Source organism: Meriones unguiculatus, chromosome 6 (assembly GCF_030254825.1).
Source record: "Meriones unguiculatus strain TT.TT164.6M chromosome 6, Bangor_MerUng_6.1, whole genome shotgun sequence".
Classification (NCBI taxonomy): Eukaryota; Metazoa; Chordata; class Mammalia; order Rodentia; family Muridae; genus Meriones; species Meriones unguiculatus.
Window position 1 is genome coordinate 43,133,045 of NC_083354.1, and position 13,844 is coordinate 43,146,888.

Consider the following 13,844-nt stretch of genomic DNA (forward strand, 5'->3'; position numbering starts at 1 on the left):
CGTGGTAGATCGATGCACCTGCCGGGGCCTGAGGGGCTCCGATGCATGAAACCCAGTTACTCGGCAGGCTTCTGTACAAGCACAGACCCTAAGGACAGCAGCCTGGGGAGGAAGGGGCGTGAACAAAGCCCTAGAGAGGGACTGTGGGCCAGCAGCCCCTCTTGTTCCTCAGTCAGACTCGGGAAGGGGTCAGCTCTGATAGCCTTGGTTGAAAGGCTCAAGACTTGGTGTCTGAGGCCTGTTTCAACATGAGGAGGGGGCTCCTGCGTAGAGCAGGGGGCCACAACTTTACTAGTGCCTGCCCTTTGCCGCAGCGCAAGGTCTACCTAGTGGAGGCTGTGCTCATGAGCTTTCTGCTGGGTATCACGGAGAAGGGCACGCCTGAGCAGGCACAGTCTGCGGTACATCAGATCTTGGACATCTTGTGGCTCTTCATGGAGGTAAGACTTCTGACTCCAGGCTCAGGCCAGGATGTCAGACCCAATCAGGGTAAGGAGGCGTGGGAGGGCCTCAGAAAAGGCCCCATCATGGCTGCCCCAGAATCTCTTCCCAGGACTATGAGGTCCAGGATTGCCTCAAGCAGTTGATGATGTCTCTGCTACGTCTCTACCGATTCTCGCCCATTGTCCCAGACCTGGGTCTGCAGGTAGGAGCATCTGTCTGTCCCTGCCCTGAAAGCCCCGAGCCTCACCTGCCTATCCTGAGCACCCCTTCTCCACAGATCCACTACCTGCGCCTCACCATGGCCATCTTGAGACACCAGAAGTCCCGCAAGTTTCTGCTTAGCAATGTCCTGTATCCTGCTGCCAGGCAGACCTGCTATGTGGTACCTCCTGCGGTCAGCAGAGGGCAGTGTTCATCAGCCCAGGAGCCTTCAGGAAGGTTCAGGAGGACCACAGCTGAGTCCCAGCCCCTCCGGTCCCTTTCCAGAGCAGAGCAGGCAGGGCCGTCCTTCACAGAGCCTGTGTGGTGGTGTGGGAAGGCCCCACAGCCTCTCTTCAGCTTATCTCTGTACTTTTGACTGCGTGCCACAGACAAGGTCTTCTCTGAAGAGCTGTCTTGAGAAAGAGCCCAGTTGCCTGGGAAACCTAAGCACAAAGCATCTTAGTCTGGTCTCTTTCAGCCTCCAGTAGGCAGAAACAAAGGGAAACAGGAACGAAGGCTGGAGCCTGAGATGGGACCATCTAGTCCTTTGACGAGTTTTTATCATACCCTTGCTGGGCACTGGCTTCACTGATTTGATAACCATAGCTCTTTCTTAAGGGTCACAGTCTAGGAGAGAGTTTGATGGTGAAATTGGTTCCTTTGATGGTGGGAGAGCGATGGTGGGTGGGCTTTCTAGACAGGACTCGTGAGGGTGTAAAGAGGTTCTTTGGTGAGCCTCGTTCTTCCTTGACAACTACTAGTTTCGACATGCTGCGGTCCGTGGTCTTCTTTTATATCAAGAGTCCCCTGCGTGTGGAGGAGGCTGGCCTGCAGGAACTCATTCCCACCACCTGGTGGCCCCATCGCTCCAGCAGGGAGGTGGGCAGACTTTGAGTGGGCTGGGAGCTGGCGTAGGGCCTGCCTAGAGTACCTGGGCGTCCGCGCTGAGTACTTGAGGCCTCCTCTGCCCTGGCTCCCGAAGTGCTTGGAGTGAGAGGCCTTCTGTGCGAAAGTCAGCCCCCAGGCAACCCCGCTGTCTTCCATTCTCTGCCCGTGCCTAGGGCAGAGATGGCAAGGAGGCACCAGAGGAGACCACGGAAGAGCGGCAGCGGAGGCGAGCTTATGAGCGTGGCTGCCAAAGACTCAAGAAACGCATTGAAGGTCAGCCCCTGCCTCAGGCCTTGGGTGGGGACTTAGGAGGAGCAGTCTGTGGTGACCTAGAGTAGGCTTGGGGGCCCTGGTGGTGGAGGCCTGACACAGATTCCTGCCTGCTCCACGCTTGGGAACTTAAGGGCCGTATTTTGTGCCCCATCCTAGTGGTGGAAGAACTACAGGTCCAGATCCTGAAGCTCCTGTTGGACAATAAAGACGACAATGGGGTGAGTGACCCAAGACTTCTCTGTGGCTCCCTGGCTGGGAGGTATGCTGTTTTAGGCCCCGAGGCCCAGAGAGCAAGGGCCCACGTTCCGAGGTAGGGCTCAGGGTAAGGTACAGAATTGTCAGCTCAGCACAGCCGCATTTTCCCATTCCTCGAAGGGGGAAGCTTCTCGGTACATCTTCTTGACAAAATTCCGAAAGTTTCTGCAGGAGAATGCCAGCGGCCGAGGGGTAGGTATCCTCTGGGGTGGCCACCGTGGGCTCCTGGATGTTCTGCAGGGCATCCGCTCAGGCATCTGGCACCTCTCAGCCCGCCTCCTACCTGCTTCACCCACCTCTTTTCTCTGCTGCCTTCCCCGCCTGGGTCCTGAGTCACGGCCCTGGCTGAGGAGTGAGCTGGACTCTGGGCTGGCCACCAACATGCGTTTTCTGTCATATGCCCCAGAACATGCCAGTGCTCTGCCCCCCGGAATACATGGTGTGCTTCCTACACCGGCTGGTGTCTGCCCTGCGCTTCTATTGGGATGAGTACAAAGCCTCCAACCCCCGTGCTTCCTTCAGCGAGGGTAAGTAGCGTCAGACCGCAGGCTGCCAAGGCTGGATAGAAGCAGGCCTCGGGCGGCCCCTGCTGTTGTAGAGAGATGAGCTGGATGTGGAGACTAGGGGTCTTCGGCCCAGTTAACCCATCTCAGGAGCCCTGCACTCTGGGACCTTGGGCCTGTGTTGGCTGACTGCCTGCACGTGTGAGTTCAAGGCCTGCCCATGACGGGGTTATTCCTCAGGCCTGGTACCCGGATCTCTGTGCACTCTTTGTAGAGCTGCCCTGGATGGATACTGGGGCTACTGTGTTTGGGTAGACTGCATCCCCAGGGGTCACTAAGAGACTTGTGCAGTCTGCGTTGGGGGACATACTGAAGTTTGTCCTTCTGTTTTCTTGAGCAACCAGCTGCCGAGAATTCCCTCCACCCCAAGTTCTACAGTTATTGGCATTAACATAAAGCAGCAAGGGGTGGGGGGGACAGGAGGCCTGGGCTTCGGCTCTACTGCCTGCCTGGGCTGGTGGACAACCAAGGACAGAAGGCTCGAGAGGCCATGGCTCAGGAGAGTTCTGCTGACCCTGCACCCCTGGCCCCTTGCAGAGGCTTATATCCCGCCCCAGATCTTCTATAATGGCAAGGTGGACTACTTTGACCTTCAGCGCCTCGGGGGCCTCCTCTCGCACCTCCGAAAGACCCTGAAAGGTGAGTGGAGGCTGTGGCAGTAAAGAGCCCTCGCTGGGCAGGGGCAGTCCCTGAGCCTGCTGCGCCGTGGTGCTGAGCCAGCCTGTGTCCACCAGAGGGTGCCCAAGCCTTTCTTACCTGTTCAAACAGGGAGACCTGCTAGGCTGCATCTGATCTTGGGTTTAGCTGCCTATGCCTTCCCTGGGCACAAGAGACAGGCTAGGAAAAAAGTGCTGAACGAGGGGCCAGGTGTATCGACATGCTGTTTGGCATCCTGGTAAGGGGTGTGCCTTCATTGGTGAGCACAACTCATTCCAGTGCGAAGGGCCGTTGGGGCTGTGAACCCAAGGGCAAGAATGTCACATATGGACAGAGTGTGGTGGCACACACTGTTAATCCCAGCACTCAGGAGGGTAGAGGCAGGTAGATCTCTGTGAGTTCCAGGCCAGCCAGGGCTACCTGTTAAGACGCTTGCTTTAAAAAACAACAACAAACAGGACCGGAGAGTTGGCTCAGCATGAGCACTTGCTACTTTTGCAGAGGGGGCAGGTTTGGCCCCCAGCACCCATATGGCGGCTCACAATGACCTGCATCTCCAGTCCCAGGGAATCCAACACCCTTTTCTGACCTCCCTGGCCCTGGGCATGCAGCGCACGTGGTGCATGTACAAAACTAAACAAGCAAACAAACAAACAAACAAACAAAACTCGTACAAGTAAAACATAAGACAAATCTAAAAACACTGTATTAAAAATATGCAGCTACAAAAGTCAGAAGCATCCCGGCGAGGCCTGTAGACAGGCTGGGGGTTGGAGCCCGAGGCGGAGAACTGTGAGGAGTGAGGCCACACAGCGGGGGCAGGGCAAACCCTGCATGCACAGCTTCGGGAGGCCTGGACGAGCCTGGGGAGTGAGTCCGGGTCTAGGTTATGAGAGGCTTCCCCCCCACCCCCAGCTGCTGAAGTGAGGAGGATGGGCTGCAGGGCAGCAGTTGAAAAGGGAGCCGGTTAGGTTATCCTGCTGATGGAGGCTAAGGGCCTGCGCCAGGGAAGTAGGGGATGGAGAGCAATGGGCAACCTTGATGGTGCCCGAGCTGTGTGACTGGCTGTCATCAGGGCGAGAGGATGCAGAAGGAGGCTGAGATGACAAGTTCAGTGATTGGAGGTACCTGCAGACCCAGGGAGAAGCAAAGCCGGTGCCAGAGCAGCACTTGAGTATCTGCGTAAAGTGAGGTGTGCAGGCGCCTGGGCAGCCTGGGACCTGGGACGTGGAGCAGTCAGGAAACAGGAGTCCTGGAAGCTCCAGGGGCCTCTAGATCCACAGGGGTGCCTGTGTAATGAGGGTGCCTCCTGCTGCTGTAGCAGCAGTCTACAGGCCTCCTGAACCATAGAGAGAAGGCTGGCTTGGAGTATGAGGAAAGGGTAGTGAGGCCCAGTGGAGAGCAGGCTGTGCACACTCCCCTGCTCAGCCTGCCAGTGCTGTCAGCACTAGGAGCAATTTTGTCTATGGTCTCTCTTCTACCACGGGGCTAAGCCTCCCACCGTTCCGTGTCTTTCAGATGACCTTGCTGCCAAAGCCAATATCGTGATTGACCCCCTGGAGCTCCAGGCAGCCACCATGGATGACTTGGATGAGGATGAAGAGCCAGCCCCCACAGCAGCCCAGGTGTGGCAGCAAGGGCAGGCCGAGGCTTCAGGTTGGGCTTTTCCTTCATCCTGTAGGCAGGGGTAGGACACAGGTCCTGCTTCCATCCATGTAGGCAAGGACCTTCTCACACGGGAAGCTCCCTGGCTGCAGGTGGAGGCATGACCCCTCCCTGTCCAGCCCCGCAACCTTGTGCATCAGGAGAGTCCTATGTAGGAACTTATCTTGGAGAGCCGGATTAGCTTCTGACCCTCTTTCTCCCCCGCAGCGTCCCATTCAAGCTCTGGCCATTGGAGGGGCACTGCCCTTGCCCCGGCCGAGCTGGCTCAGTTCTCCAACCCTGGGCCGAGCCAACCGCTTCCTCAGCACAGCAGCTGTGAGCCTCATGACTCCGAGGCGGCCTCTGGGCACCGTGGAGAAAGTGAAGGTCCGCTCGCTGAATGTGGAACAGAGGACCCGTGAAGACAGTAGGTGCTGGGCAGAACTGCCGAGGGCCCTTCTGCTGTGTGTAACTCCTTGTCTTTGGCAAAGCCCAAATAGTCCCCCCTCCCCCTTCTCCCTGCCACCTTGAGGCCTGGCCATATCCCAAGGGCACAGGAAGCACATTCTGAAGATATAAAATCAATAGTATAAAAATAGGTCCTGGTGCTGCAGGACCTTGCCATATACCCTGCCCTCCCTTGATCTGTTCTTCCTGAAGCTCCCTTCCTGGACAAGGAAGAGAGAGGGAATTCCCCTCCTCCCATATACCTTGTGCATATTTAAGAGAAAACCAGAAGCTGGGTGTAAGCGCCACCTTTAATCCCAGTACTAGCAAGACAGAGATAGTCAGATCTCCATTAGTTTAAGGCCATCCTGGTCTCCATAGCGAGTCCTGCCTGGCTCCCATTCTGTCTTCTGCTCCCCAGTTGAAGGCAGCCCGTGGAATGAGGGCCTGCTGTTGGGGAGGCCCCCCGAGGAACCTGAGCAGCCCCTCACCGAGAACTCGCTGCTGGAAGTCCTGGATGGCACGGTCATGATGTATAACCTCAGCGTTCACCAGCAGCTGGGCAAGGTCCTGCAGTGTCAATCCGTTTGTTGCAAGGGTGTCGTACGTTGGGGGGTGGCAGCGTGAATACTTCCACATTGGCCTGTCACACAGCAAGGCTGTGCCACTGATGCCCAGCTCTGACCTGTGTTATTTTTGTAGAAAGGGGTCCAATTTGGGAAACGTGGCAGGCTGGGGCCAGACTAGGTTTTTAAGAGCCTTGTTAAGGTACCCAAGGGTCACCCTGGATGTGTGGTATTCAATCCTCTAGATGGTAGGTGTGTCTGACGATGTCAATGAGTACGCAATGGCCCTGAGAGACACAGAGGACAAACTGCGTCGGTGCCCCCAAAGGGTAAGGCCCGGGCAGGCAGGTAGGTATTGGGAAAGAAGGGTATTGCACAGGGACATTGTACTTGGGGGTCCCTAGTCTACGAGGGCATTCCACAAAGGAAATCTTGTTCTGGGGTTGCCCCAACATTTTCCTTTGTCCCTGCCATGACTGCACCAAGTGGTAAGAAGAAGGCTGGCTGAGGGGCCTATATAACTTGAGCCCCATCGACCAGTGGCAGCCTGTGCCAAGGTTCCCCACCCCTGCCCACTAAGTGCTGATGCAAACCCATCATCCTCGTTAATAATGGATGGACCCTGAGTGCCGCCTCAACCACTGAGTCAGCAGGAAGCAGGCCCGGCTCTTCCAGTCCCCTGGAGCCCCTCTGCCACGGCATGCCGAGCCTGGAATGGGCCTCCCTAGCAGGCCTTCTGTTCTCACCAAAGCCTTGGGCCTAGCCAGTTACTGATGTCTGGCCCTGTGTCCCTGGATGCTCACACCAAAAGACAACAGAAGCTTACAGACCCCAAGCTGGATCTCACATCTGCAACCCAAGGGCTTAAACAGGGCTCTGTTCTGGGGCTTGCTCAGGGTCTGGCAGAACTGAGTTTTGAAAGTAGAGCCCCACCTGTAATCTGCCCTGGGCACTAGTATGGCCCATACCAGCCTGCCCAGAAAGAGAGATGGCACAATCAGGCCATATCTGATTGTCTTTTTTTCTCCTTGCTGGTCAGAGGAAGGATATCCTTGCAGAGTTGACCAAGAGCCAGAAAGTTTTCTCAGAGAAGCTGGACCACCTGAGCCGCAGGCTTGCCTGGGTCCATGCCACCGTCTACTCACAGGTGAATAGCCATGGTCCTCTCCAGCATGACCCATTTTCAGCCTGTTTGACCGTAGCCCAGGCATGGTTGTACCAGGACCCTTCTTGGGGCCCTGGGACATATTGCTCCTTCCCTATCCATCAGTTTCTCTTCTCCTTTGTGCCTGCGACTCAAGTAAGGGTCATTTCACTCCTTTACCCCTTCAGCCCATGACTCCTTCAGGGAGCAAGGTTTCCTCTGCCTGTCTCCCATCCTTACCCCTCCTCACAAGCATTGACATGCCACCTCTGCCAGCATCCCTGCGGCTTTGTGGCCCTGCCTGCACCTCATTTGCTCTGCATCTGCTTCTGGCTAGCTCACATGCCACCCTTTAGTCTCTGGACACTTGTCACTCCCTTTTGTGCGCTCCTTCATTCAGTAAAGGCTGAAGTGCCCAGGTGCTATCCCAGACACTTGTCACACACAGACAGCCGGAAAGATGAGCCCTTGCCCTTCTAGGCTGCTGGAGCACAGGGAGGGCTGAGACTGGAATTTGGCTCTTGGCCCTGGCCCCTCCCAACTAGTTTCCTCCACCTGATCCTCCTGGCGGCTCCCTCTCAGTAGTTGTTCCTAGGTGACCTTGGAGAGGCACACCCCTCCCCTGGAACTCGGGAGGCCGCCATTTCCCTCCTCTCCCTCCTACCATCAAAACCAGCCTGGTCTCCAGCCCCACAAAGACGTGGTGCTGGAGGCTTCCCACCGCCAGGATGTCACCCATCCCCCACTCTCCGGGCAGTCTAGCCACTCCCTCCTGTACCTCTTCTCAGGACCCTGGCCTTTCTCCCCTGCCTTTGCTGCTGTTCACTATCTCCATTGAGAGCTGCACATTTTGAGTTTACAGTTCTGATCCACTTTAATTTTTGTTTTTGTTTTTGTTTTTGGAGATGGGGTTTCCCTGTGTAGCCTTGGCTGACCTGGACTTGCTTTGTAGACCAGGCTGGCCTCTAACTCACAGCGATCCACCTGCCTCCCCAAGTCCTGGGACCACAGGCATGTGCCTTTGTACCTGGCTCACTTTAATTTTTGTATATTGCATAAAGCAAGGTCCAGTTTCATTCTTCTGCATTTGGGGCCTCAATGTTGTAGGGCCATTGGTGAAAGGGACCAGTCTTTCTCAGTTGAGTCCTTGTCAAAATCAGTTGCCATAGGAAGGTTTACCCCTGATTCCCTTCCTGTCTCATTGGCTTATACACATACCACACATTTTTGCTTATTTTTAGTTGTTTTTTACAGTACATTTTGAAATCAGACTAGAAGATGACTCAGTGGATAAGGGCATTTCCCATTTTGTTAGTTCCTTTTTTTTTTTTTTTCCTGTGAAGAGGCGCCATGACCAAGGCCACTCTTAGAAAAGAAAGTATTTAACTAGGGGCTTGGATACAGTTTTAGAGGGTTAGTCCTTTGTCATCATGGCTGGGAGCATGGCGGCAAACAAGTTGGCATGGTACTGGAGAAGTTGTTGAGAACCTTACATCCATTGGCAGTCAGGCAGAGAGTCAGTGGTCCTGGCTTGGCTTTTGAAACCTCAAAGCCCACTCCCAGTGACACGCCCCCTCCAACAAGGCCACACCCCCTCTTCCCGCAAGCAGCCTACCAGCTGAGGGTGTGCATTCACCTCTGTGAGGCTGTAGGGCCCATTCTGTGGAAACCATCAGAGCCACCGAGGAGGGAACTGGCTGCTGCGAGCTGTCCCCTGACCTCTACATCCCCACTGTGACGTGCATGCATGTGCAACAAGCACACGCATACGAGCTCAAGCACACACATGCACATAAACAAGCATAAAAAGTGACTGGAGAGATGGAGCAGATGTCCCACCCTCACAGAGGACTGGGGTGGGATTTCAGAGGATCCGGTGTCTGCTCTCCACAGGCACACGGACAGGCACACGACTAGAAAGAAGACAAATCTTTAAAGGAAAAAGAAAAGAAGGAAAGAAATCAAAAGATATAAGCAGTTTTGTTTTTTGCTTGAGTCTTTTGGCTACTTGAGGGCCTTTGAAGTTTCCTTGGAATGTCTGGGTGGATTTTCTTTTTCCTTAAAAAGATTTCTATTTATGTTTGTATGTGAGTGCTTTGCCTTTACGTATGCATCTGAACCGCATGCATGCCTGATGCCCACAGAGCTCAGAAGAGGGCCCTAGATGCTCTGGAACTAGAGCTACAGGTGGTTGTAAGCGATCATGTGGATGCTGGGAGTTTCCTAAAAGAGCAGGAAGTGCTCTTAACCACGGAGCCATCTCTCCAGCCCCAGGGTTCTATTTCTTCAACCACGTTACTGAAAGCAGTAGGTTTCTTTTATTTTTTTAATATTTCTTTTCTCTTTAAGATTTATTTATTATTTATACAACATTCTGTCTGCACACCAGATCTTACTATAGATGGTTATGAACCACCCTGTGGTTGCTGGGAGTTGAACTCAGGACCTTTGGAAGAACAGCCAGTGTTCTTAACCTCTGAGCCATCTCTCCAGCCCCAGCACTAGGTTTCTTTGGTCAATATCAATATTGTATCAATATTAAGCCAACAACCCAGGAATGGAGATGTCTCTGATTATTTGTGTCCTTAGTTTATTGTAGCAGTATCTAGTGGTTTTCATTTTGTATCCTGCAACTTAACAGAATTTGTTACTAATTCTCCTTCCCTGTGTGTATGTGAGGTTGAAGGATTTCTAACCACAAGATAGTGTCCATGAACAGAGGTGACTTGAATCTTCTCATCCCAGTTTGAATGCTTTTTACTTGTTTTTCTTGCCTAGTTCTCCCTGGCTGTGATTCCCCTAGGCTGTATTGAGTAGAGGGCAAATATGGGCACCTTTGTCTTGTTCTGAATCTCAGACGAAGAAAGACTCCAAACTTTGGCTACTGAGCATGTCAGATGCAGGCTTTTCATAATCGGCCCTCATTCTGTTGAGCTGCCTTCTCCTGTGTTGCTCTCACTGTGTCGGCACTCCCTCTCTCTCCTGCCAGTCTGAGAAGTGTTCCCGTTATTAAAATGTGAGGCTTTGCTGGACCTCTCTTGCCCGTAGCACTCTCTCCTCTCTGCTGTCTTGGCTTCCTTCCCTTCCCTTCCCTCTCCTTCCCTCCCTTCCCCTCCCCTCCCCTTCCTCTTGGTGAAGCACAGGCTCCTCCACCTCTCTGAGATAGTGGTCACAAATTCTCTGCCCTGTCCCCAGCCTTAGTGGCATGTCTCCATCATTTGACCCCTTGGCTACACTGGTATCATTGTCATCTTGCCTCAGGCTCATCTCCCCAGGTCTTCTGTGGTGATGGTGTATCCACTGCCCACATAGGAGCCCAAGCCCACTCCTCACTCTCCTGTACACCCGCTCAGGCCCTGGGACTGGGGACACCTCAGATTGCTGCTGTCAAGTGCAGATTCTGTGAACCTGAACTGGGGCTTGGCATCTCCTTGTGGCTTGTGCCCCTTAATGGAGACTCTAAGCTATGCTGTAGAAATAGGAGCCTTTTTTTAAGGTTTTGTGTATGTATATGTGTATGTGAGTACCCTATCTTCATGTACACCCGAGTGCCAGAAGAAGGCATCAGATCACGTTATAGATGGTTGTAAGACACCGCATGGTTGCTGGGAATTGAACTGAGGACCTCTAGAAGAGCAGACAGTGCTCTTAACTGCTGAGCCATCTCTCCAGCACGCCCCCCCCCCTTAAAAATGGCTTCTCTTCCTGCAACAGTCATGCCGTCCGTCCTTGCCCACCAGCTTCTCCTTTCCTCCACCACACTCTTTGGGAGCATGTTCAGGTGTCTCCCACTTATTGTGCTGAGCTACACTCCTTCCTCCCTGCACCAGTCCTGCTTCTCTGCAACCTGCAACCTCAGGGTCTCTCTGGTCCCGGGTGCCCAGTTGTTTCCTACTGTCTTAGTGTTGTGGCTCCTTCGCAGTCCTGTCCCTACTTGTCTCTTTCTGAACTGGTCTCATTACCCTTTTATAACTGGTTCTCACTTGGGTCATAGCGAGCACTCGCTGGACTCTTGCCTGGCAAGGCCTTCATTTTCCCAGCGTAGGCCACTGCTCACACCTCCTGTAGTCCCCGTGCCCCTCCCAGTAAGTGCATCCCCGGTGCCTCCTGCAGGAGAAAATGCTGGACATCTACTGGCTGCTGCGTGTCTGCCTCCGCACCATCGAGCACGGGGATCGCACGGGATCTCTTTTTGCCTTCATGCCTGAGTTCTACCTAAGCGTGGCCATCAACAGCTACAGCGCTCTCAAGAATTATTTTGGCGCTGTGCACAGCATGGAGGAGCTCCCAGGTGACGGGACCGTTCACGAGGTGGGGAGGTGGGGTGCAGAAAAGAGACCTAAAGAATGGATTTGGCAAGCCCTTGGTTCATTGTCATGACCCAGTCACACACCAAACGTCTGCCCTGAATTAGTGCCTGCAGGCTCAGAAGCAGCAACGGGTATACCAAGAGCCGCAGATAGGTGGGGACCCCTCGCTCACTCTCCTTTGCTGGAGGTGCTGGTAGCTGCTGTGACCTCACAGCCAGCTGCCTCCTCACCCTGCCACCCTGGTGCTGCTCCCAGAGTGGCAGTAACACAGGCATAACAAAGCTGGGGCTTCATGGGGACCTTTGTTTCGTCAAGACCACTGATCCACTCTGGGCCTACTAGTGGGTATCCAGAGTCGGCTCTAAGCTAGCAGACCCCTCCCTTTTCTCCTCCCTGCCCCAATCTTTGGTGTTACTTTTGTCTTCAAAAAAACGGGGCTATGGGGACTCAGCACACCTGCTGAGTCATCAGGTTGTTCCAAAATGAATTAGAGCCCAGGTCGGGGCTCTTGTCAGGGTCCAGTCCCCACAGTGGCTCTTTCCTTAATCCCCTCATCAGTCGCCATTGTACTATATCGCCTTGCTCAAATGCAAACATGGGTCCAGTCAGGCCCCCACAGTAAGCTCTGGGGCTTGCTACACAAACCTGCCCACCCTGGCCAAAGGACGTGCCTCAGAAACCCTCGCTGCTGACCAGCAGCCTCACTGCCCTCTTTTGCAGGCTATGAGGAGACCCTGACCCGCTTGGCTGCCATCCTTGCCAAACACTTCGCTGACCCACGAATCGTAGGCACTGGTAAGGTTTCCAGAGGGCCCTTGGCCCTGGGAGTCGGGGTAGAATGGCATGTCAGGCAAGCTGTTTTTTACCTAAGTTGTGGCCATGTGGGCATTAGGCATGGGGTCCCAGCTCACGCTGGGGACTTGCTGAGGCAGAGTTTACCCTGACAGACATTCGAGACTCGCTGATGCAGGCCCTGGCCAGCTACGTGTGCTACCCACACTCCCTGCGTGCTGTGGAGCGCATCCCCGAGGAGCAGTAAGTAGGAGCCTGGGGGCCACATACCCCACTCTGTACAGCACCATGCCCAGCCTCACCCTGAGCCTGCCATCCCTCCCCGACATAGGCGTATCGCTATGGTGAGGAACCTTTTGGCACCCTATGAACAACGGCCCTGGGCCCAGACCAACTGGATCCTGGTGCGGCTTTGGAGGGTAAGCCTGAGCTGAGGGCAATGGCTAAGGCCGGCAGGAAGGAAGGGTCACCCTGCCCCTCTGATGCCTGCTGTTTCACCCCCCAAGGGCTGTGGGTTTGGATACCGCTATACACGGCTGCCACATCTGCTGAAAACCAAACCAGAGGATGCCAATTTGCCCAGCCTCCAAAGTGAGTACTTAGGTTGGACAAGTCCTAGTGGTAGCCCTAGACGAGCTGGTAGCCCGTTCCTGCTCCTCCCAGTGTTGGAGACCCTGTCTCTCTAAGCCTATTTCTGGACTGTGTCAGGCCCCTTACCTTTCCCTTGGGCTCCATCTGTCCAACTGCCTCCGAGCCCAGGGATAAGGCCTTTTGTTCTCCCGGAAGTTGTAGTGAAGGGCTAACAGTGAAGGGGACCACACCTCTCCAGCTTGCTGGCCGCTCTTGTCAGGTAGGTACATAGTGTCCTCCTTGCCCTCTGCCAGCTTCCTTACCCCTCTAGTGGATCTTCTCTGTTATATTCTGGCCATGGACCCTTGACTCAAAAGGGGCACAAGCTAGCAACTGATCAGGACCCAGAGTGAGCTACAGATCTGGCTAGGAACAGGCTGTGCTGTCTCCTGCGCCTACCACAGTCTCCTTAGCCCAAGGCTCTTCACCTGGGCCCGGACAGGACCTTGGGCTGTGCAGCTTGCAGAAAGGGCTTGCTGCTTTCCTTATCTGGCTCACCAGTGTTTCTGCCTTTGCAGCCAATGTCTTGATCTCTGGGTGTTCCCAGGGAGGCCTTGGTAGACTCACACAGCAAGTCCTTGTTGAATGCCTTCATCTGGGCTCTGGGAAGGAGCTTAGCTGCAAGCAGGGAGGGGTGGTGGGGCCAGATACCATCCCTGTGTGCAGGAACTATTGATTTGCCTCGGAGGCTTGGAGAGGTATGTCGGGCCAGCTACAGCTGAGAGCTCTGGTTACTGCTGCCCTTCCAGCCCAGACTTGGCGCTCGCTCACCACCTAAGCCATATGCCAAGGCCAGGCCAAGGGCAGCAGAGGACAGCAGGACAGAGTCTGGGCTCTTCATGAAACTGGCCTTGATACTAGTGGGAACACTCTAAGATGTCTTGTCTGTACCTGACACTCTCAAACAGGCATGTGACTCAGAACTTGCTCCAGGTGGGGCCAGCAGCCCTCTGGCTGCTTCAGGCCCATGGGTATGGTGGTGCTGGGGACTTGCAGCCCTGTGGCTTTCCCAGCAGGAGGGAGACAGGCT

The 13,844-nt window shown here is 54.6% G+C and overlaps 1 protein-coding gene across 6 annotated transcripts in view; it reads left to right on the forward strand.

Annotated features, from left to right (window-relative positions):
* Rnf123 (ring finger protein 123) overlaps positions 1 to 13,844 on the forward strand; it is a 29,045-nt gene that overhangs the window by 9,634 nt on the left and 5,567 nt on the right. For all 6 annotated transcript variants that reach the window (XM_060385279.1, XM_060385284.1, XM_060385285.1 and 3 more), the window contains 19 exons: positions 315 to 440; positions 554 to 646; positions 722 to 795; positions 1,407 to 1,524; positions 1,707 to 1,806; positions 1,963 to 2,024; positions 2,182 to 2,253; positions 2,468 to 2,588; positions 3,162 to 3,263; positions 4,800 to 4,906; positions 5,154 to 5,352; positions 5,794 to 5,939; positions 6,184 to 6,267; positions 6,978 to 7,085; positions 11,196 to 11,373; positions 12,113 to 12,187; positions 12,340 to 12,427; positions 12,516 to 12,603; positions 12,691 to 12,775. In XM_060385279.1, the coding sequence (XP_060241262.1) occupies positions 315 to 440; positions 554 to 646; positions 722 to 795; positions 1,407 to 1,524; positions 1,707 to 1,806; positions 1,963 to 2,024; positions 2,182 to 2,253; positions 2,468 to 2,588; positions 3,162 to 3,263; positions 4,800 to 4,906; positions 5,154 to 5,352; positions 5,794 to 5,939; positions 6,184 to 6,267; positions 6,978 to 7,085; positions 11,196 to 11,373; positions 12,113 to 12,187; positions 12,340 to 12,427; positions 12,516 to 12,603; positions 12,691 to 12,775 (2,026 nt within the window). The remainder of the gene's footprint in view (positions 1 to 314; positions 441 to 553; positions 647 to 721; positions 796 to 1,406; positions 1,525 to 1,706; positions 1,807 to 1,962; positions 2,025 to 2,181; positions 2,254 to 2,467; positions 2,589 to 3,161; positions 3,264 to 4,799; positions 4,907 to 5,153; positions 5,353 to 5,793; positions 5,940 to 6,183; positions 6,268 to 6,977; positions 7,086 to 11,195; positions 11,374 to 12,112; positions 12,188 to 12,339; positions 12,428 to 12,515; positions 12,604 to 12,690; positions 12,776 to 13,844) is intronic.